The following is a 24,120-nucleotide window of genomic DNA, read 5'->3' as shown; positions in this document are numbered from 1 at the left end:
CCAAATGCTTTGTCTACATACCCATCTTCATTGGTTAGTTGTCACAGTTTTAGTTGTTTTGTTAGTCTTTTGTTCTCTTTCCTTTTGCTTTATAGCCACGCGCTCTTTTCTAATTTGGTCACCTTGGTGAGGGCTTCAAGGTAGTGTTTGAAAAAAGTATTTTCCCGAAAAGGGAAAACCTTTATAAAGGAAAATCTTGAAATTTGAACGTTTTGGTTTTATAATTTCTCAAAATTGTCTGTATGTATACATGTATATAGGTATTCGAAAATACCTATATAATTTCTCAAAATTGTCTGTATGTATACATGTATATAGGTATTCGAAAATACACACACACACACACACACACACATATTGGGACCAATAGATATATATATTTCTTTCTTTGGAGAGTATGCATGGCTTTGTTTAAATATAGACATATATGTCTATGTGCATGTCATGTATATAGGTATACAAAAATATAGACATATATTTTTATAGGCATATAAAATTATAGACATATACATATGTATGTGTGTGTGTGTGTGTGTTGAATTTGACTAGTTTTCGTCGTGCCCTCGAGTTCGATGACTGAGATTTTGTTGACTGTAGGCCGGCCGGATAGAAGTGTTCCTTTGCTCATTAGCCCTCAATGCCAGAGATTCATTTTCCGGTTGGTTCCGAGAGCTTGTATTCGTGTTCGATCGCAGTGTTCAATTGCGGTAAGTAGGCAGGTCTTATTTGCCTAATATGGTTGCGGTGTGCTCCATTCAGTGGCACCAGTGAGGCTATAGGTATACAAAAATATAGATATATACATATGTCTGTGTATATGTGCGCATATGTATATAGGTATATAAAAATATAGTATACGCACACGTGTGTGTGTGTGTGTGTGAGAGAGAGAGAGAGAGAGAGAGAGAGAGAGAGAGAGAGAGAGAGAGAGAGAGAGAGAGAGAGAGAGAGAGCATATGGGAGATTTCTTATAATCGATTAGTGAAAAAGATGATTGAAAGAAGGAATACCAACACATCTAGGACATTCATTATAATCGAGTAGTGAAAAAGACGATAGAAAGAAGGAACAACAACACATCTAGGACATTCATTTTACAAACGATCAAGGAAAAAATTGTGTCTACCAAGAAAGGGAAGGCTACATAAACAATGGATAATAAGACAAGGAGAGAATATCCCCATTTTTTTGGAGGTTTTCATGTCTAAGCCTTAAGGAGGGAGGATGGAGTAATGGTATTGAGGGTTTACGTGACAAGTGGCTTAGTTTAGAGAAGCTTCACCTCGTTTGAGGTTGAGGGCTTCTTATTCTTTACCTTCATGTGGTACAATGGCTTGTGATTGGTCATACTTTGTATACTCTTGCACTTGTTTGAATTCTAAAAATTTTCCACTAGCCTTTAGATGTTTATACATAATAATTTGTTTGTGAGGACCCTACATAATAATTTGTTTGTGAGGACCCTCTTTGTCATATGTTGTGGACTGGTGAAGGTTTCCCATCCATGTGGCGTTCCCTCATCATGCCACCCAATGATAAAGGGGTTGAAAGGACCACTTATATATATATATATATATATATATATATATATCCAATTTCAACCTTTTTGCAAGTGCTTTGTCTCCATACCCATCTTCATTGATTGCTTGTAGTTTTAGTTGTTTTGTTCTCTTTCCTTTTGCTTTATAGCCATGTGCTCTTTTCTAATTTGGTCACCTTGGTGAAGGCTTCAAGGCTCAAGCCTCAAGGGGTGTTTGGGAAATTATTTTTAGAGAGCATTAATATTAATCTTTTTAGCCATGGATTGAAGAGAAGGTTGCAATTTCGAACAATCACCTGCTAATTTAATTATAACTAAATAGTGATTTTTCAAGCCTGAAGGGGTTGAAAGGACAACTTTATATATATATATATATATATATATACATACATACATATATATCCAATTTCAACCTTTTTGCAAGTGCTTTGTCTACATACCCATCTTCATTGGTTAGTTGTCACAGTTTTAGTTGTTTTGTTAGTCTTTTGTTCTCTTTCCTTTTGCTTTATAGCCACGCGCTCTTTTCTAATTTGGTCACCTTGGTGAGGGCTTCAAGGTAGTGTTTGAAAAAAGTATTTTCTCGAAAAGGGAAAACCTTTATAAAGGAAAATCTTGAAATTTGAACGTGTTGATTTTATAATTTCTCAAAATTGTCTGTATGTATACATGTATATAGATATTCGAAAATACACACACACACACACACACACACACACACACACACATATTGGGACCAATAGATATATATATTTCTTTCTTTGGAGAGTATGCATGGCTTTGTTTAAATATAGACATATATGTCTATGTGCATGTCATGTATATAGGTATACAAAAATATAGACATATATTTTTATAGGCATATAAAATTATAGACATATACATATGTATGTGTGTGTGTGTGTGTGTTGAATTTGACTAGTTTTCGTCGTGCCCTCGAGTTCGATGACTGAGATTTTGTTGACTGTAGGCCGGCCGGATAGAAGTGTTCCTTCGCTCATTAGCCCTCAATGCCAGAGATTCATTTTCCGGTTGGTTCCGAGAGCTTGTATTCGTGTTCGATCGCAGTGTTCAATTGCGGTAAGTAGGCAGGTCTTATTTGCCTAGTATGGTTGCGGTGTGCTCCATTCAGTGGCACCAGCGAGGCTATAGGTATACAAAAATATAGATATATACATATGTCTGTGTATACGTGCGCATATGTATATAGGTATATAAAAATATAGTATACACACACGTGTGAGAGAGAGAGAGAGAGAGAGAGAGAGAGAGAGAGAGAGCATATGGGAGATTTCTTATAATCGATTAGTGAAAAAGATGATTGAAAGAAGGAATACCAACACATCTAGGACATTCATTATAATCGAGTAGTGAAAAAGATGATACAAAGAAGGAACAACAACACATCTAGGACATTCATTTTACAAACGATCAAGGAAAAAATTGTGTCCACCAAGAAAGGGAAGGCTACATAAACAATGGATAGTAAGACAAGGAGAGAATATCCCCATTTTTGGAGGTTTTCATGTCTAAGACTTAAGGAGGGAGGATGGAGTAATGGTATTGAGGGTTTAAGTGACAAGTGGCTTAGTTTAGAGAAGCTTCACCTCGTTTGAGGTTGAGGGCTTCTTATTCTTTACCTTCATGTGGTACAATGGCTTGTGATTGGTCATACTCTGTATACTCTTGCACTTGTTTGAATTCTAAAAATTTTCCACTAGCCTTTAGATGTTTATACATAATAATTTGTTTGTGAGGACCCTACATAATAATTTGTTTGTGAGGACCCTCTTTGTCATATGTTGTGGACTGGTGAAGGTTTCCCATCCATGTGGCGTTCCCTCATCATGCCACCCAATGATAAAGGGGTTGAAAGGACCACTTATATATATATATATATATATATATATATATATCCAATTTCAACCTTTTTGAAAGTGCTTTGTCTCCATAATCTTCATTGATTGCTTGTAGTTTTAGTTGTTTTGTTCTCTTTCCTTTTGCTTTATAGCCATGTGCTCTTTTCTAATTTGGTCACCTTGGTGAAGGCTTCAAGGCTCAAGCCTCAAGGGGTGTTTGGGAAATTATTTTTAGAGAGCATTAATATTAATCTTTTTAGCCATGGATTGAAGAGAAAGTTACAATTTCGAACAATCACCTGCTAATTTAATTATAACTAAATAGTGATTTTTCAAGCCTGAAGGGGTGTTTGGGAAATTATTTTGAGAGAGCATTAATAAATTAATCTTTTTCTCCACAAGCATTTTCTTTACATGCTAATTTAATTATAACTAAATATATTGAGTTAAAAAAAAAGAAAAAGCCTTTTTTTTGGAAAAACGAACAACCTGATTGCAAAGCATCCAAACATTCAACGGTATCAACCCGTCCATGATGTTGATGGTGGTGGTGGTGGTGGTGGTGCCGGTCAATTAAACACTTTTAAAGGTTTCAACACTTTTCAACAATGGCGACCTTCGAGGCTTTGTTTCCTTTTTGTTGTTCTTCAACATATTTTTCGTGCTCGCCTTCTCCGACCGCTACTACTACATCATCGAGATCCCGGCCATGGCGACGACGCTCTGCTGTTCCTTCACTCACCTGCTTTCCCTCCTCCTCCTTCTTGCTTTCCTTCCTTTCCTTCTTTTTGCTCTATGGCGTCGAAGCCCTTCACAGCCCCTTCCCTCCCTTCGCCTTCGCCCCCATCTGGCCTCATCGCCTTCCTCCAGCAGCTGCAGGCCTCCGCCCTCTCGAGCCTCGGCGTCAACTCTTCTTCTTTCGATCCCAAGACCTACGTCGATCTGCCCCTACGTTTCCCTCTTCATCGCACTTCTGCAGCCTTCCAGAGCCTACCGCGCTCTGCAAACGGCACGCTTTCACCAGGTAGGTTTTCCGTAGGTGATGGTTCCACAATTAGAGTGAGGGTTAGTCCAATTTCAGCTATTAGGGTTAGGGTTGCGACCTGCAAAGATAGGGCATGTCAACTACGCAATCGCTAGGGTTCTGCAGTTATTGCGCTTGTATACGGTTTTCAGTAATTAGGATTAATCGTTAGAGTTAAGGTTCCTGGCTTCTCGAGTTTGATCAATTCGATTTTTTCTTTGTTTCTTTTTCTTTTGTGTGTCTCGCAGAAATATTCCAGCAATTTGTCAAGGACTACTTCTACGAAGCTGGAAGCGATCTTGTGGAGTACATTCCTTTTGATTATAAGGTAGAGCCTGCAGGCTTTCTGCCGCACGTGCAAGACCCTAAGCTTCGCACCTGGGCGCTCAAGGTGCATGCTATATGGCTGGAACTGGCCCGGAAAGTGGCCCCTAATGTGGAAGACGAACCCGATCAGCACACGCTCCTGCCCTTACCCAATCCTGTCATCGTGCCGGGTTCGCGTTTCAGAGAGGTCTACTACTGGGATAGCTACTGGATCATCAGGTAACCGCACCCTCATACTTCACTTCATCAAGAGACTCTTAGGGGGGCTTCAAAAAGAGCTCGGTGGGGGATTATCTGAAGCAGGCCTTCGGACTTGTTTGTCCTGCAGCCCTCTGCTTTTCTCACGAGTCTTGCTGAGCCAAGGAGAGCAAGGCTGCCAATGATTTGCTAGTGAGTCTGTGTGATGAGTGCTCCTTTTTGATCTCACGTTTTGGGTGGGTTTACAAGCTTCTGGCTGGACGCTTGTTCCAAGATGAAGCTTTTAATCAAGAAAGGTTTCTGGCCTTCTCGGGCCTGACTGGGTGGTCACCGCATAATAGTCCAAGAAAAAAATGACCAGATTTGAAGCCAGGTTTGCTGCTATCGCTACTATTCAAAATATGACTCGGGCTGGGGTGGACATCGTCCGGGAGGCTTCTGGCTTGAAACACATTAGTTGTACGAAATTACATCGATAACTCTTTGTTGAACAATCTTGTTGCATATTACTGTCAGAGTCATTATTAGAGCCCTCATCTCCTTGAATTATAACTGATATGTGCTCAATTGGACTAATCTTCTTGAATTATCTCTAAATGGGCTAACCTTGCAGCATTACTGCTATTAGGGTTGTAACCAAATACTGTCATTGCATTATGTCTTCAATATTGGTCTCATTATGATTATCAGTGTCTTAACTCCACTAATCTCTTTGCAGGGGCCTCCTTATCAGCAAGATGTTTGATACTGCAAGAGGAATGGTGGACAATCTTTTGCACCTTGTAGAAGTCTATGGCTTCGTGTTGAATGGGGCAAGGGCTTACTATGAAAATCGAAGGTTTTGAATGTTCCATTCTGTTCTTTCTCACAGATCTATCTCTTGGGAGTTGTATTGTTGATTTATATCTATTAATTTCGACTCATTCTACACTTATATATGTCCCAACTCTGAGTTAAGCTTCACAGGGTTCATAGTGCTTTACAGAAAGTAACAGCCTTTGGTGCCTTTTTTTTGAGGGGTCACTTTGATAACGTCACCATTGAACTGTATATTAGACTCATACAGGGTGTCTGTTTCAATTAGTAGGTTTATATGAGTGTAATTGTGGCATTTGCTGGTGGTATATGAATAGGAATCTCAAGAATTCGCCGCATATGTTGGTAGAAATCTTAAGAAATCATGTCATTGACCTTGAACTACCTGGTCCTGGCACAACCATGTAAATGGGCTGTGAATGGGAGCCAACTCATTGCAAATTGGGTTGCTTCTAACTAGTGGTCCAATAACTAGATTCTTATCACTAGGCTTGGACTACCTGGTTCTGGCGCAAGCATACAAATGGGCTCTGAATGGGAGCCTGCTTCTAACTAATGGTCCAATAATAGATACTAGGGGTGGGGGATTATTTTGAGTTTGATTTGATTGAAGATACGTGCGCTTTATTCTTCTGAGGAGTGATGTTTGGATAGATAGAATGGGAGATGGGCTAGCGATGCACCTGGATGCTAATCTACAGATTAGGGACCTTATCCAGTGGGGTTAGGGGGCCCTGGGATTAGGGATTAGCAGGCAGATACTTGCTAGGCTTCGTGGATTGATAAAACAAGCTTAATGGCCTTTTATAGCAAGTTAGCTATTTATGGCGTAGTTATCACTATATAAGTGAGAGCTTGGGTTATTATGAGACACAGTTGTGCGGATGCACCATTGAAGGTCCAGCTTGGACTAGAGAGAGCAGATTCATGCCGCGCACATGGTGAGTACGTAGGTTGGTGTGTCGAAGGCTTTCGGGTAGGCTTCAGTGGTATGGGATGCTAGAGTTAGACATGGGCCTATGGGATTGTGCAAGAAGCCTAGCCTTGGCTTGGGGGAGATTGGTGGATGCTGGTCACGGTTGGAGGTGAGCTCGCTTGGTTTGGTTTAGGACTAACCTTGTTTCAGCTGTGTTTAGGATAGATTTTGGGAGAGACTTTACAGTTGGTATCAGAGTAACCCTAATGGAGAGGCTGAAGAGGTATGTGTGTCTAGGTGTCGTAGAGGTCGGAGTTTTGAGGTATTTCTCTCATTGTTTTTTGTGTCTTATCAAAAATGAATTGCTCTACTGAAGTTGTACAAGGACTGTTGGTGTCAGGGATTATGTGTCTTTGAGAGATGAGAAAAAAGCGCTGATATTTTATGTGTGTTGGGCTTGATGCAAGTACTCGATTGAGGTCTGTATTGGGGGGTTAGTCGGTGCAAAGGAGAGCATACACCCACTATTGGGCATTGATGTCGTTAGTGGGGATGTCGTAGTATCCAGTCCATACTATGCATGATGGAGTTGATGGTTTATTGTCTTGTGGATGACTACCATGAATTGCACATTCTTAAAAGGTGAATTTGGGCATGTTTCTGGATTCATCTAGGTATATATAAGGCATATGTTGGCCAGCCTGAGGGCAGCCCAGCCTAGATGGCTGTTTGGGCAACAGCCAGGCCAAGTTGACAGCCAGCCGAGGCAGCGTAGCACTTTAGCCAGGCCTGGGCAGGCAGGCAGCTTGCTAGCCAGCAGGTGCCACCAACGCCAAACCCTAGCACATAGTCTGGCACCACCTAGAGCAGCCAAGCAGGGCGCATAGGAAGAGGTGGGCAGCAGACTATATGCACTGAAGAGAAAGCAGCATGTCTATATGTGCAGGGAAAAGCCACAGCATGCACAAAGAGAAAAACAGGCCACCAGCTTTAGAAAAAAGCAGCATTGTTTTTTATATGAGAAAAGCAGATAGTTTTTTTTCACCATAAATATTCGATGTTTTTTTTTTTTCAAACAAAGGGGGAAAGCTACAAGTCAAACTGAAAAGCACATTAGTAAAAAACCAAAAGCAAGTAGACCTCTTGCTTGTGAGATCTCCACACCGAAAGTCAATCTCCTTGGTTAAGAGGGCTGAAAGAACTCGGCCAGCTTCCAAGAGTAGGATTGGTACTTGAGTTCGTGGGAGAGTGGCAAAACGATTGTGTGATGGATGAGAATGTTTGTCTCAACGACAACCATGAGGATGACGATGTGACAGTCAATGACTTGGTCACCAAGGTAGACTTCGAAGCAAGGATGACCTTGCTTGAGCGTAAATTTCGAACCTTACCAACACCATTATTGTTATGCAAGCAACATTGGCAGGTTTGGTGACGGCATGGGGAGTTGGGGGGTTGCACGGTGCACCCTCTTTACCTCCATAGCCCTATAGGGGGAGCATAAGCAGAAGACTTAGGAGACAGTTGACTCCTGGCTTCACAGATGGGGTACACACTTTGAGTTCCATCCTTTCCTTGAGGAGAAGAAGATACAAATGGTATAGGGGTTCTTGATGGGAAAAGCCCTTACATGGTGGAAAGAGTTTCAAGTGAAATCCATGAAGTAGGTAGAGTTTGAGAGAGTTTTTGAGAATAGTTGTTGCATGCCAAGGATGAATATGACAGTGTCCAAGTATTAAAAACTTGGAAATGAAGAATATGCCTTTTGACAGATATCTACAAAAATTTAGAGGGTTGTAAGCTCGGGCAACTCACATGGATTATATCATTATTTTGGGATTCTTTGTGGATGGATTACGTGATGGATATTAGCTCTAGATCGGGAATAATCAAAGCAAAACATTGGATGATGTCATTTGATATGCTAAGATTTCTTATGAGACTGGCGAAGAAACAACAAAAAGACCCCAACAACCTTCATTGACACACCAGGCAGGATCCCAGCGCAAACGAAAGTTTAAGCATGGCCCATGGAAAGATTTTATAGATTCTTGTAGGCACCCAGATCAGAGACTTTGGGAGACCCTAGTTCGAAAAATCAAAGAAAGCAGAGCAGACTTTTTAGTATTGTCACCATTTGGCCACCCAAATGGTCCACCCTTGCTTTCACACTATGTGTATACATAACAATGGCATCCTGTGATTAATGCTGACTTCGTTGGCCCGAGTCCCCATACATCTCAATGTACCACATCCAAAGGTCTCTTGTATTGGCCTCCATGGTTGTTGGTTTATGCTTACGCATGGGATTGACACATGTCATGTGATACTGTGGACATGATCTTTCATTGGGACTTGATGTGTTTATGTCCGGAATGTCATGTTTGGGATTAGATGTTCCGTTGGGACTTGTGTCTGTGTACATGCCCGAAACATCGAGTGGACTTGGCTTTTCGTTGACTTGATGTGTTTATGTCCGGGATGTCATGTTTGGGATTAGATGCTCCGTTGGGACTTGTGGCTATGTGTACATGCGTGGAATATCTAGTGGACTTGGCTTTCCACTAGGACTTGTGTTTGAGTGTACATGTCCGAAAACGCTTGGAGGATTGGCTTTCCGTTGGGACTTGTTCCTGAGTGTATATGGTCGGAAATGCCTGGAGGATTGGTTTTCTGATGGGACTTGTGTCTGTGTGTACATGCTCGGAAATGCCTAGAGGATTGGCTTTCTGTTGGGTCTAGTATCTCGTGTACTTGCTCGGAAACGTCCCTTGGATAGCATCTTTATGTGCTTGCCTGCAAATTGAATTTGCATGTTGTTTTTATGCTTGCATGCTCAATGTGTAGTTTCAGGTAAGGGGGACGCTTGCCTGTGAATCGTGCGTGTGAAACTGTTTGCTGACATGGTTATGTTGCATGCGGACATGTAGTAAGTATCGATTAATTTGCATTAATTTATCTCTTAGGGCTTAGTATTAATTTGTGAGTGAGCGTATTCACACTTTAATAAGTTTTACATAGCATTAGGGTATTTTTGACTAGATTTCCATACCAATGCATATGAAATAAATAATATGGTTGCCCTTGAAGATCTCCAAGGAGCTGTTCTCTCACACTACACTCTCAAGTGTCCATGCTCCCTTCCATCTGCTCTCTATTGTTCCATCCAGGAGACCATGTAGGACAAGAGAACACTACACAAGATATGTGTCCTGCCTTCCCTCGTGCTACTTGTCACCAGCCTGGACATTTCCCAGTATGAAAGGAGTCTGGTGGACTCTAGGATGTCTAAATATTTGGAAAGTACAAGCTTTGGGAATGGGGGATTATCCTAGAATACAAAGGACCACACTCCTAAAATTTAGGAGAGTTGCTATTTTTGGCCCGACTCCGATGGAAATTCTGTTCTCGTCATTACATCTGGAATTGAGCATATACCAAGAGTTGGCAAAGTGCCTATGACAGAATGTCTACCAGTTGGGATATTTTTAGAGGTAAAGATTATGGAAGGACCCATCTCTTAGATTGGGACATGTGGCAAGAAAGTGGACCAAAGTGAGACAAGTGGCTTGACACTTGTTATAAAGTGGATCAAAGTGAGACAAGTGGCCTCACACTTGTCATTTCAGCTATTGTGTGGCTCTCCACTTGTCATTGTAGCCTTCTCTTGTCATTTTAGCTCATGGGAGGCCCAAATCTATAAATTGGAGTCCTCTCTCTTCATTAATGGAAGCTCTCGTGCTGCACACTAGCCTCTCCACCATTACAGGCTGCCCTAATGATGGCTACTCTCTTTCTCTCTCTCTTGAAGGTTGCCCATGAAGAATACCGGCTGTTGGGGATTGTTTTGGAGGCTTCCATCGCGAAGAAATACTGAAGGCAAGGGTATTTAATCATTTATTATGATTTCTAGTCATTGTACTTGTTGTACCAGTCCTTGTACCGATTGTACCAGCTATTGTACTTGCTGTACTAGTTGTACCAGCCATCGTACCAACTATACCAACCACTGTACTTACTGTACCAACCATTGTACCGGTTGTACCAGCCATTGTAGCTGCTGTATCGGCTGAATGGAGAGTTGTTCTTGCTGTACTAGCTCTATTGCATGAAGACCCGTGGTTTTTGGGGAAGAATTAGTACCCACACGGAGGTATATGGATTATGTTGTTGGCTCGACATTTCTACAGCCTATGTTCTGGCTTGGTTGCCTCGTGTTGGGTTGTGTTATGGCGTATGTATATGGATAATCCAGCATCTCCCGTGGGGAGAGTAAGGTCCTCAAAGCTTGTACATGATATTATTCTCCTTGGGAAATAAAATACTCCAAGGGGGGGGGGGGGGGGGGGTCGGCCCATTCTGGCCTCTATGCGGTGTCACACGTGCAAGCTCCATTTTCAGCATTTGTGGATGTTTTGTCCATTTTATTATGTTTTATGCAAAGTGATGATGGATATGTGTTAAGGCTGTGGCCATGTTTAAGTGTTTTAATATGGTGTGTCAAAGGCCCTCGTCCCCCGGGCATCGCCGCGAGTTACATTGGTATTAGAGAATAGGTTTTCCTGGAAGCGGAGGCTTCCTTCTATCAATAAGGAAGAGAAAAGATCTCAAGTGGGGACCACACTTACCATCATTGCTGTTAAGCATGGCCAGCCGCTTCATAGCTTATGAATCAAGAGCACGAGCAGTAGACAACTTGTTGATCTAAGGATTTATGAATTCACAAAATTTATCTTGGAAGTATGGAGTTGGCTTTATGTTCACACGTTTAGCTGTAACGGGAGGCGGACGCGTGTATTGGAATCGTATAAATGTGAACAAGATTCTGAGCACTTAACACTTGAGCATTACAACCACAAAGCTAAAAATGACAGAACACCACATAAAGGGGCCGATGATAGGCTGACCCCCCCCTTTAGGTTATATTACCAAAAGAGTCTGCAAAGTACAAGATTACGGGTGCCTGGGGATTCACCACCAGCCTGCACCTGATTCTTCCAAATACATTATGAATGAATGCATTTCAAACAAGAGAATCTGTACGTACATCCGCCCTACACACAGGTACATCCGCCCTGCACAAGCCTCTTCACAGGTACATCCGCCCTGCACAAGAGTATCACAATTCTCACAGGTACTCCGCCCTGCACAAGATGTAAATGGATCTTTAGGCCCTGTTTTCCCCGCGAGAAACTGATCCAGAAACCTGTGTTCTCCGCGAGCAAGTGTCCCCAATGCTTGCCCTAAGCACCTGCTACACCAGGAATCCTTGAGACACATCCATGCTCACATATTCCATTGCTGTCCGGCCTGTTTTGTGCAATAACCAGTCCAAAACAGCAACTTTCTGTCGCGAGAAATCCACCTGTAAAGGGTCCTACACCCCTGTGGAGGTCCCTAGAGCTGTCCTGTACTGTCCAAGTTGACTTTGGACAGCTGTAACCAGCCCAAAACTTGCAATAACCAGAAATTGCAGGTCTGAAATTTACCAACCAGCCCTTTAGAAGAGTGTGGGGATCGTTGTCCAAGATTGTGTGAGTCCGGGAAGCAAGCAACCAGCCCTGTAGAAACTCCCAAAGCTCCAACCAGCTCTCCAATATGTTGAATAATGAGTAAAACAGCCCAAAAGGGCCTCTTGAGGGAGGCGCCTTTTTCAGGTGCCACCTCAGGGGCCTGGTGGGTACACATGCTGGCTGACATGTGTCCCCATAAGGTGTCCAGGTAGGTGTCCGGCCCATAGTGCTCTATTTGTCCTGTTTCTATAAGTTTAGGTCCAACCAAATGGGAAATGGCCATAAGCTGTCCGGACTTCATTAAGTTTGGTCCAACCAAATGCGAACGCATTATAAGTTGTCTGGCCACTTATTAATGAGTGTGGACCTGCAAACCAATAAACCTTAGTAGTAAATGAAGTAAGCTGTAAATTGAGTGTGGACGCACTTACCACCTGCAAAACCCATAAGCCCACAGTTTTAGGCCCAAACAGGAGTGCACACACGTGTCCACAAGGTGCCCGGGCGTCCTCGATCCCTCGGACTTCACAAGCCAAAATAACAAGCATTGTCCAGGCAGCAAGACAATGTCACACAAAGTAAAATAAAGTTATGGCATGCATCATTTATGCATTGTGCACATGTAAACTTGGAGAACCACCTATCATCATTCTTGTACTTGAAAATATTCCGCCTGCCATCATAACACACCATGTGTGCATGGCCGGAATCCACACGGGCACCACCCGAAAGTCCACAAATGTCCTGCCATGTCCTTGGACTCATATGCATCCACTCATATGATCCATACACATGCCCAGGTATAATACATACATGCATCCGCATGTTTCTAGGCCTGACACGCATCCGCATGTCCCTAGAATATAGGGGTTTGTGACATTCCCCCCGGCTTCTAATCAGTTGACTGCAACTGAAAAGCCTCCAGATAGGCCTTCAAAAGATCTGGGTAATCCTCGAAGTAGGCCTCATCCATCCATTTCGCATCCAAAGCTGAGTAATTCGTGAACTTCACAAGGTACCTACGAACAATTTTGCCTCCCGCAAGCTTCCGTTCCTTGTGAAAAACAATCTGTTCAGGTTGAAGAATCTCTTCCAGCTCATCCACCTCGGGTGGGTCTTCCAAAACCGGCTCAAACGGTGTCGGTCCCACATAAGGCCTCAATAGGCTCACATGAAAAGCATTATGCATCTTCCAACGATCTGGGAGTACAAGCCGAAATGCAACATCATTGATCTTCTCCAAGATCTGAAAAGGTCCATAGTACCTGTTGGAAAGCTTAGGATACTTTCCCTCTTTCCTTGGCCTCTTCCGAAGGCGTGCCTTTTCAAATTTCAGCAAGACCCAATCACGTTGTTTGAATTGTACATCCCTTCTATGCTTATCAGCTGCCTTTTTATTCTTGGTTTGAGACCTCTCTATGGCTGTCCGTACCTGTGCAAATGCAGTATCCAAGTCTCTGACATACTCATCTGCTGCAAAAATCTCATCCTTTGTACGAAGGATGGGTGGTAGTACCACCTTGCCATAGATAATCTCAAAGGGCGCCTTGCCCGTAGAAGTATGTACCGTATTGTTGTAGGCAAACTCCACAAGTGGTAAATACTTCTCCCAATCCGATTTGCGGTCGGATACATAAGATTTCAGCAAGTCGAGGACGGCTGAATTTGCTGTTTCACTTTGCCCATCTGTCTGTGGATGGTAAGCTGATGAGAAGTTCAGCTTTGTACCCATATTGTCAAACAATGCGCGCCAAAATAAGCTTGTGGTTCTAGGATCTCTATCCCCCACAATAGATTTAGGCATGCCATGGTGTTTGAATATCTGTGCCAAAAACATCCTAGCCATATGATCTGGCTTTATTGTCTTGCGCACGGGAATGAAATGTGCCTGCTTGCTAAACCTGTCAATGATGGTCCAAATAGCATCATTTCCCTGTGGGGCGTCCTTGGCAAATCCATAATGAAATCCATAGCAATGCTTTTCCATGGTTCATTTGGTATAGGCAAAGGCTGAAGCAATCCAAGTGCTTTATGTCGGTCAAACTTGACCTTTTGACATACCATACATTCACGTACATATGCTTCAATATCCTTGCGAATATCTAGCCAAAAGAAATACCTCTCCAAAGCTTGTGCTGTGGCCAAAATGCCTCTATGACCTGCATATGGAGGAGCATGGCACTCATCCATAACCTTATGGCGAAGGTTCTTTACCACACACATACGATTTTGCATCATTAGATATCCATCTCTTATAACATAAGATGGGACAGTAATACCCTCTTGCAAATCAGCCCATACATGTGCAAAATCCTCATCCAGATGATAAGTATTACGCATATCTGATAAGTCCTCATGGTATGCAACTGTAATAGCATGAACCTGTGGTCGTCTAGATAAGGCATCTGCCACCACATTCTTTTTCCTTGGAGTGTGTAAAATCTGAAAATGAAACATTGAGAGGAAATTTGCCCATCTCATATGCTTCTCTGAGAGCTTACTTTGAGTCAAAAAGTATCTCAAACTTTGATGATCAGTTTTGACCATAAAACCAGCCCCTAAAAGATAGTGTTTCCAAATAGTAAGGGCATGAATTACAGCCAACAACTCCTTCTCATAAACCTGTAAGTGAAGCTCTGCATGTTGCAAGCGTCTGCTCTCATAGGCAATGGCATGTCCTCCTTGATTCAAAACAGCCCCTATGCAGTCTCCACATGCATCACATTCCACCACAAAAGGTTTGTGCAAATCCGGAATTATGAGTACCGGTCCCGAGATGATTGCACTCTTCAACTTTTGAAAGGCATCTCTCTCTTCTTGTGTCCATTTAAAGATTGCTTTCTTCTTCGTTAACTCATGTAACGGAGCGGCAATGAAAGCAAAATGCTTGACGAACCTCCTGTAGTAAGCACATAAACCAAGGAAGCTCCTCACTTCATGGACTGATTTCAGCTCTGGCCATTCTTGCATGGCTTGTATCTTTGTGGGATCCATGCGCACACCATCCTTTGATACAATGTGACCAAGATAGTGAATCTCTGGGAGGAAGAATTCACTCTTTTTTGCATTTATGTAGAGCTGATTTTCCTTAAGCTCTTTAAACACAATAGCCAGGTGCTCACGATGTTGGGTTTCATTCTTTGAGAATACAATAATGTCATCAAAGAATATGCCCGTAAACTTTCTATGCTTTCTGAACACCCTGTCCATCATCCTGTTGAAGGTAGCGGGTGCATTTGTAAGGCCAAAAGGCACCATCAAAAACTCATAAAGACCAAAGGCTGTCCTAAATGCAGTCTTGTGTACATCTTGAGGTGCCACTCTCACTTGATGATACCCACTCTTGAGGTCTATCGGCTGAAACATGCCGAACCTTCAAGCTTGTCGAAGATGTCATCAATGCGCGGAATCGGAAACCGATTCTTGATGGTTATCTTATTGAGGGCACGGTAATCAACACACATCCTGTAAGTACCATCCTTTTGAACAAGAAGTACCGGCGAGCAATATGGCGAGGAACTAGGCCGAATCAAACCCTTTTCCAGAAGTTCATTCACCTGTGCCATAATCTCTTCTTGTTGACTAGCACTCACCCTGTATGGTGGCCTATTAGGTGGAGAGCTACCGGGAATTAGATCTATGCAATGATCTTCCGGCCTCTCGGGTGGCAACCTTGCTGGCAAAGCATTCGCAAAACAATCTTTGAACTCATTCAAAAAGTTAAGCTTGTCTTGATCTAATGTACTAACATCAACACTAGAATGTTCAATGGTATCACGTACAAAAACCAAGTAAGAACAAGCTGATTTCTTTATTGCCTTATTAATTTGTACATGGCTTACAAGAGGCATGGTACTTCCAGTAGTACCAGCATCTATAGAGTGCTCACGGCCTCTATGTACAAAGCTCATTTTCTTCTCTTTGTAAGCCTTAATAGGCGCTAAACGGTGATGCCAGGGCATCCCCAACAAAACATCACAACCTGTAAGAGGAGCCACTAAAAAGCTCTCATGGTCGAGGTAGTCCTGTATATGTACACGGAGCTTACCAATGACCGGAGTTACATCAACCTGTTTGCCCTCAAAGGCGGCATCTGCATTCATTTGCATTCCCATGTCTTCCACATTGAGACCTATGGCAGCAGCCATCTGCACGGATATAAAGTTATCTGTGGAAGCATCATCAAAAAGAAACAAAGCGGGATGATCCTTCAATTTGCCCCAAGCCTTGCATATGACTCTACTCTTGGGCTCATGCCCTGTATTACCTTGCACATCGGGTACAACATTCACAAGAGGCTTTTCCACATTAGGCTCAGCATTCTTAGGATTCTGTGGGCATTTAGGATATATATGATCTTTACTGCCACACTTAAAGCATTTTCTAGCCTTCCTGTACTCTTCCAATTGCTGTTTTGAGAGCCCAAAATTGTGGCGTTTACCCCCCGGCTTCTTTTCGGAGTCATCCTTTGCATCTCGGCCATCTTTGGGAGCATTCTTAGGTGGCTGTCCACCCTTTTTCTGGTCATAACCAGCTCTGAATTTGCTCTTGTTTTGACCTGCAAATGGCTTATTTGTGGGTGCTTTCATGTGCAAGTTCTCTGCAATCATGGCTGAGTGTATAAGCTCTTGTATGGTCTTATTTGGGTACACTCCCAAGCTTTGTTGGATGATGTGATGGAGCCCCGATTCAAACTTTCTCTTCTTCTCGTCCTCTCCAATCTTCATGAAGGGAGTAACCTTGAGAAGGACTTTCCAAAACTTTGCTATGAAGCAACGGACTCTCCCTCATCTTGGGACAGCCAATCCCACTCCTTGCGTACATCCTTTGCAAAGTTTGGTGGTAAGAATTGATCATAAAACTGAATTTTGAAAGAAGACCAAGTTGGGGCAGCACTTCCATCAAGTATTTTTGCAAGCCACCAATCACTTGCCGTATCCTTGAGATGCATTCCCACATGCCTGAGCATAGACTTTTCCGAAAAGTCTTCATTGCAAAAAGCTATCTCAAACTGTCTAATGAAAGCAAGTGCTTTGGTAGAGTCCATCCGTCCCTGAAAGTTTTCAAACTTTACATCCTTGTCACCGGACTTGAACTCTCGAGGCTTCTTCCTTCTATGTGCATCCTATGTACATCTTGTTCATCTCCATGGTGATGATGCCGCGATGAAGATTCACGATCCCTCTTCGTTCTCTCTTGAGCCACACTCTCCGAATGAGTGGAAAGCTCAACACGAGAACGGATATGTCTTCTTGGAGCAAAGCGGGAATGAGTAGAGGATCCCTCATCCTTACTCTTCTCTTGACCTGCATCAAGCCTAGCACCAGGGACTCTTGTCCTTTCAGCATTTGGCACTTGCTGTGCTCTTCCTGCTTGTTGTGCATCATGTGCACCACCACGGGCAGCCATGAGGGGTGGCTTCTTGAAAGCCAATCTACCATCTGCTTCGGTGTATACATCACCCTTAACCATTAGGTATGCAAGTGCAAGCTCTCGGGGTTTCTCAACATCCATTTCCTTTGCAATTGCTTCGAAAGTGACTTCATGGACCGAAGCCTTTGCCTTCGCAGCCAACACCCTTTGTACATCCGGGTCATTTTTCAATGACCTGAGCTCTTCGGTTTCAGCCCTATAGCGTCGCACTTGACGCCTCAAAGATTCCAAATCTGAATGCATAGTGTCATGAGTACATGTATCCCCATAGACATCATTGCCTGCAGCATCTCTTGCATCCCTTGTACCATGAAATTCACGGTCCTGTGTGTTCTCCACACTGTCATAAATGTGGCTGTCCATGACACTCAAATCAGGTCACCAGTTATGATTCTAAGCCTCAGACCGTTTTCCAATGAGGGGAAAAACTGAGCTCTGATACCAATGTAACAGGAGGCGGACGCGTGTATTGGAATCGTATAAATGTGAACAAGATTCTGAGCACTTAACACTTGAGCATTACAACCACAAAGCTGAAAATGACAGTACACCACATAAAGGGGCCGATGATAGGCTGACCCCCCCCCTTTAGGTTATATTACCAAAAGAGTCTGCAAAGTACAAGATTACGGGTGCCTGGGGATTCACCACCAGCCTGCACCTGATTCTTCCAAATACATTATGAATGAATACATTTCAAACAAGAGAATCTGTAGGTACATCCGCCCTACACACAGGTACATCCGCCCTGCACAAGCCTCTTCATAGGTACATCCGCCCTGCACGAGTATCACAATCCTCACTGGTACTCCGCCCTGCACAAGATGTAAATGGATCTTTAGGCCCTGTTTTTCACGCGAGAAACTGATCCAGAAACCTGTGTTCTCCGCGGGCAAGTGTCCCCAATGCTTGCCCTAAGCACCTGCTATACCAGGAATCCTTGAAACACATCCATGCTCACATATTCCATTGCTGTCCGGCCTGTTTTGTGCAATAACCAGTCCAAAACAGCAACTTTCTGTTGCGAGAAATCCACTTTTAAAGGGTCCTACACCCCTGTGGAGGTCCCTAGAGCTGTCCTGTACTGTCCAAGTTGACTTTGGACAGCTGTAACCAGCCCAAAACTCGCAATAACCAGAAATTGCAGGTCTGAAATTTACCAACCAGCCCTTTAGAAGAGTGTGGGGATCGTTGTCCAAGCTTGTGTGAGTCCGGGAAGCAAGCAACCAGCCCTGTAGCAACTCCCAAAGCTCCAACCAGCTCTCCAATATGTTGAATAATGAGTAAAACAGCCCAAAAGGGCCTCTTGAGGGAGGCGCCTTTTTCAGGTGCCACCTCAGGGACCTGGTGGGTACACATGCTGGCTGACATGTGTCCCCATAAGGTGTCAGGTAGGTGTCCGGCCCATAGTGCTCCATTTGTCCTGTTTCTATAAGTTTAGGTCCAACCAAATGGGAAATGGCCATAAGCTGTCCGGACTTCATTAAGTTTGGTCCAACCAAATGCGAACGCATTATAAGTTGTCCGGCCCCACTTATTAATGAGTGTGGACCTGCAAACCAATAAACCTTAGTAGTAAATGAAGTAAGCTGTAAATTGAGTGTGGACGCACTTACCACCTGCAAAACCCATAAGCCCACAGTTTTAGGCCCAAACAGGAGTGCACACACGTGTCCACAAGGTGCCCGGGCGTCCCTGGTCCCTCGGACTTCACAAGCCAAAATAACAAGCTTTGTCCAGGCAGCAAGACAATGTCACACAAAGTAAAATAAAGTTATGGCATGCATCATTTATGCATTGTGCACATGTAAACTTGGAGAACCACCTATCATCATTCTTGTACTTGAAAATATTCCGCCTGCCATCATAACACACCATGTGTGCATGGCCGGAATCCACACGGGCACCGCCCGAAAGTCCACAAATGTCCTGCCATGTCCTTGGACTCATATGCATCCACTCATATGATCCATACACATGCCCAGGTATAATACATACATGCATCCGCATGTTTCTAGGCCTGACACGCATCCGCATGTCCCTAGAATATAGGGGTTTGTGACATTAGCACTTTTTCCATATGGATATTGTGGATTATATTATCAAGCTTAGAGGCATGCTATATGGAGATATATCTCGGAATATCTTAAGGAGATGGTGAGGAGATATTTCTTTTGGCTTCATGACCAACTTGGCAAAGAAAAGCTAAGTATACTTTGAGTTTGCAAAGTTAGTGCTTTTGCTATGAAGTGTTTTTGATGTTCACCAATCCTTGTATAGCTATGCAAGGAGAAAGTGTTGTTGTTTGCCTTGAGATGGTTTTCAGGGAAACATTGTTTATGGCTCCCTCTATTGGGATGGATTATATCTATGGAGATTTCTTTCTTAGACGAGGTTTATATAGATATTGGGCTTCACAAGCAATTTCTATGGACGAATCTGTCCGAGTTTATAGAGAAGACAATCTTTGGATATCTCATGGATATGATGCTTTTATGGATAAATCCCACCTCTACTCCAAGGTGTGTGGTTAGCACGGAGTATGTGGTAAGAGTTGTGGTATACAGGTCTATGGATTCCTGGACTTCTTTTCTAGGGATTTGGATCCATCCTCAGGTTTATGGATTATGTTTATGACTCCCTTTTATTGGGATGGATTATTCTTTATGGCTCCCTTTATTTGGGATGCATTGGACTTATGGAACTCATGGTTCACATACCTTGTGTAGTGTTCTCTTGTCCTACGTGCTCTCTTGAAGATTGTTTCTACCATGTGTGGGTGGAACAATAGAGAGCAGATGGAAGGGAACATGGGCACTTCAAAGGGTAGTGACAAGCACAACATACCCTGTGTAGTGTTCTCTTGTCCTACGTGCTCTCTTGAAGATTGTTTCTACCATGTGTGGGTGGAACAATAGAGAGCAGATGGAAGGGAACATGGGCACTTGAGAGGGTAGTGTGAGTTTGTGGCCGAAATGCCTATAAACTATGTGTAGCAGAAATGCTTATGGAACACCAGGCTATCTATGCTTGCGAGTGACTGTTTTATCTTGTTACTTGAGCCCACCTCTCATCCAAGGTGTGTGGTCAGAGTACCAACACGGAGTGCAAGTGGTAAAGTGGACATGACGCCTGGTTGGCACAGGACTTATGTATATGCCAAGGGTCATGCGGACCGATGCCTTGTTGGCAGGAGACTTATTTTGTCTCGCCCATTTACTTGGGACATGGATTATGATATCTGGACTTATGGGACTGATTTGTCTTGCCCATTTACTTGGGACATGATTATGATATCTGGACTTATGGGACTGTTTTGTCTCGCCCATTTATTTGGGACATGGATTTATTTATTTTTTAAAACCATATTAGAATCATTCTCTCCCCATACAGAGGCCAAGAGGTTCATTCATAGTCACAGGGGACGGATGGGACAGAGGCTTGGAACGCTGGGACGGCGATTCGGGACGGGGATGGACGGGAGTTCCCCACGAAACGTTTCTCACAGGGGACGGCGCTGTGCGGGGACGGTAGAGAGCCGTTGCGCCTGCCGTTTTTGGCCGTTGCGCCTGCCCGTTTCTAGCCGTTTATGGCTGTTGGCTCTTTGAGGCTTGGCCCTCTCTCTCTCTCTTGCCCTTGAGGCTTTCCTCTCTCTCTCTTGCCTATCTATATAAGAACAAGCCTCTACAAGGCTACAAGCACACACAAGTTCACAACTCTCAAGGCTCAAGCTTTCAAGGCTCAAGCTTCTTCTCTCTTCCAACTTCCAAGTTCCAAGCTCTAGGGCCTAGGCTCTCACCTCTCCCTCAAGCCTCTTGAGTCTTGACTCTTCCAACTTCCAAGCCTCTAGGCTCTCTCTCTCTCTCTCTCTCTCTCATTCCTCAAGGCTCTCTCTCTCTCTCTCTCTCTCTCTCTCTCATTCCTCAAGGCTCTCTCTCTCTCTCTCTCTCTCTCTCTCTCATTCCTCAAGGCTCAAGAGTCAAGCCATCTTCAACCATGGCATCCTCCTCACGTGCCGGGGCTTCTCGTAGAAGGACAACGGGATGGACATGGTGGGAGGAGGTTAACTACACCACATCCGTTCATGGAAGCGGTTCTCAACCATGGGTATGCAAGCTTTGCCCGTACCGGCGAACGGGTGGCGCCGACAAAGTGCGAGCCCACCTCTTGCATGAGAGTGGACATGAGGTGAGGTTTTGCACGAATGTCACGCCCGAGAAGAGACGGGAACTTCTTGACAAGCTTAGCGTCTACGAAGCGGTCAAAGCGACAAGGAGGACACCACGAGTGGCCGTGGATCCCGCGACGATGGGGAGAGGAACTCAAGCCTCTACAAATGAGTCATGTGGTGGATCGGGATCATGCACACCATCACCTTCACCATCAAGTCGGAATGTTACTCCATCCACGACACCGGCACCCTCCATCTCCACGGCCTCTCAATCATTACGTGGCCCACGGCGACAATCTACACTTGGGGAGAATTGGAACCCCAAGTTGAAGGAGGTGGATATGGCGGTGGCCCGCTTCTTCTTCCACGACCACATTGCCTTTCAAGCGGCTAGGTAAGTGCAATCGATCATTGCCAATTCATCATTCATGTTTTCATCATCCTAGTTCCCTTCTCATTAGTAAATTACTTTCTTGAATAGGTTGGAATACTTCAAGGTCATGGTTAAGAAGATTGGGGAGTATGGCTCAACCTATACGCCCCCCTCATCCGAGAGCTTGCGCACTACATTGCTCGAGAAGGAGAAGCGCATTGTAGAGCAAGCGGCCGACAACACAAAGCGGCAATGGGAGAGGAACGGAGTCTCCCCGCTATGCAACCATGCATAGGCAAGGTCTACGAGGCCATGGATCGCATGATAGAGAAGTTGAAAGACTTCGTGCCTGACGAAGACAGATACGAGGAGATCCATGCCTTGTGTCTAGGAAGGTGGAATTCCTACTACTCTCCATTGCATGCAGTAGCTTATGTGGTGGACCCAGAATTCCAAGGCAACAAGCAGGAGAGCGACCGGGAGGTGAGCGCTGGATGGAGGATCATCTTGGATCGTCTTGTGCCTGATGCATAGGTTAGGTGCAAGATCAAGGACCAGCTGTCGATGTACAGGTCATTTCATGGCTCCTATGACTGTCATGATGCACAGGTTGACCGCTCCAAAGTTGGTGCTGCTCTATGGTGGGAGGACTTTGGTTCAGATGGACCGGAGCTGCAGCAGCTTGCCATCCGCATTCTTAGCCAGGCCGTCAGCCCCTCTTGCTTGGAGCAACTTTGGAGTACCTACAGCCAATTGCCTCTAGGAATAGGAACCGACTCGGGGTAGAGCGTGCCAATGACCTTGTCTTCGTCAGCACGAACTTGCGAATGCTTTGCAAGAGCGTGACCAAGAAGGCAGATTCCTTCACCGAGTGGGAGATGAGTCAACAAGAAGAGCAACAAGAGGATGAGGTGCAGGAGCAGCATGCCAGTGAGGATGAGACTGAGGATGAGCTTGATGCTTCTTTGGCACAAGCTACCCATGACCATGAGGCGAGCACTTCACGTGGATGATCATTCATGGATCATGATTCATGGGCCTTACTACTTAGCTCTAGTCTCTAGCCTCTAGTCTTCAGCACTTTTTTGTCATTGACTCATTTGAGTTCGTCCATGTATTTTGCCTCCTTAAGGCTTAGTCCTGACTCCTGAGTCCTGACCTTTGAGTCATGACTCATTTTGTATCTACTTAATTATTAATATGACTCAAAAGCTTACCATTTTAGTGTAAATTTGTGCTCATTTTGATGTACTTCCAAAGTAGAATAAGTGTAGAGTAGAAAAATTTAAAAAAAAAAAGTATTTTTTGAGTGCCGTTCCCTCCCCCGTCCCCGTTCCCTACTTATGGCCGTCCCCCGTCCCGTCCCCGTCCCCCGTCACTGTCCCCCGTCCCTTGTGACTGTGGGTTCATTGTTCATCTCACCATGCATGTGGATTCATGTTGGGATTGTGAGAGGGCAATTCAATGAACACTCCACCATACACGTGGATTCGTGTTGCGACTGTGGAGTGAGTGTTTCATTGTTTCCACACCATGCTTGTTGATCAGAGTTGGGATTGTATGGGAGAACATGGAAACTATTGGGATTGGGAGAAAGGATTGCCAGAACTATGGAGAACCAGCTTTTCTGTCACCATGGTTTGTGCTCTTGAATGGCACCAGTTTGTGTGCATAGCACATGTTTCTGTGCGAGGCACTAGTTTCTTGTGCATGGCACTTATTTAAGTGTCTTCGCACCTGGTTGGTGATTTTCATTAGCATATGATTATCTCATTGATATTGGTGATTGAGACACAATTGGCTCTTGTGCCTGTGTCTAGCATATCTTCCATGGAATTCTCGCTCATTTATTTTGGGACATGATTTTGATATTGGTATTACGGAGACTTATTTAGTCTCACCCATTTCTTTGGGACATGGATTCTTCAGTTATATTGGATTTTTTGAGAC

At 43.9% G+C, this 24,120-nt stretch overlaps 1 protein-coding gene across 2 annotated transcripts in view; it reads left to right on the top strand.

Moving 5' to 3' along the window:
• The first annotated feature begins 4,038 nt into the window (after nt 1-4,038).
• The window catches only part of LOC147630167 (putative trehalase), a 72,632-nt gene continuing 52,550 nt past the window's right edge, over nt 4,039-24,120 (top strand). Inside the window, exons 1-3 of one of the 2 annotated variants that reach the window (XM_086811809.1) lie at nt 4,039-4,423; nt 4,672-4,969; nt 5,667-5,786. In XM_086811809.1, coding sequence (XP_086667935.1) covers nt 4,195-4,423; nt 4,672-4,969; nt 5,667-5,786 — 647 coding nt within the window. In that variant the 5' untranslated portion in view covers nt 4,039-4,194. The remainder of the gene's footprint in view (nt 4,424-4,671; nt 4,970-5,666; nt 5,787-24,120) is intronic. The other variant, XR_015267791.1, reaches the window with a different exon arrangement.

This window comes from Cibotium barometz, chromosome 17 (assembly GCF_041138505.1).
Source record: "Cibotium barometz isolate CiBa-2024 chromosome 17, ASM4113850v1, whole genome shotgun sequence".
Classification (NCBI taxonomy): Eukaryota; Viridiplantae; Streptophyta; class Polypodiopsida; order Cyatheales; family Cibotiaceae; genus Cibotium; species Cibotium barometz.
This window is presented reverse-complemented; position numbering and strand designations above follow the sequence as displayed.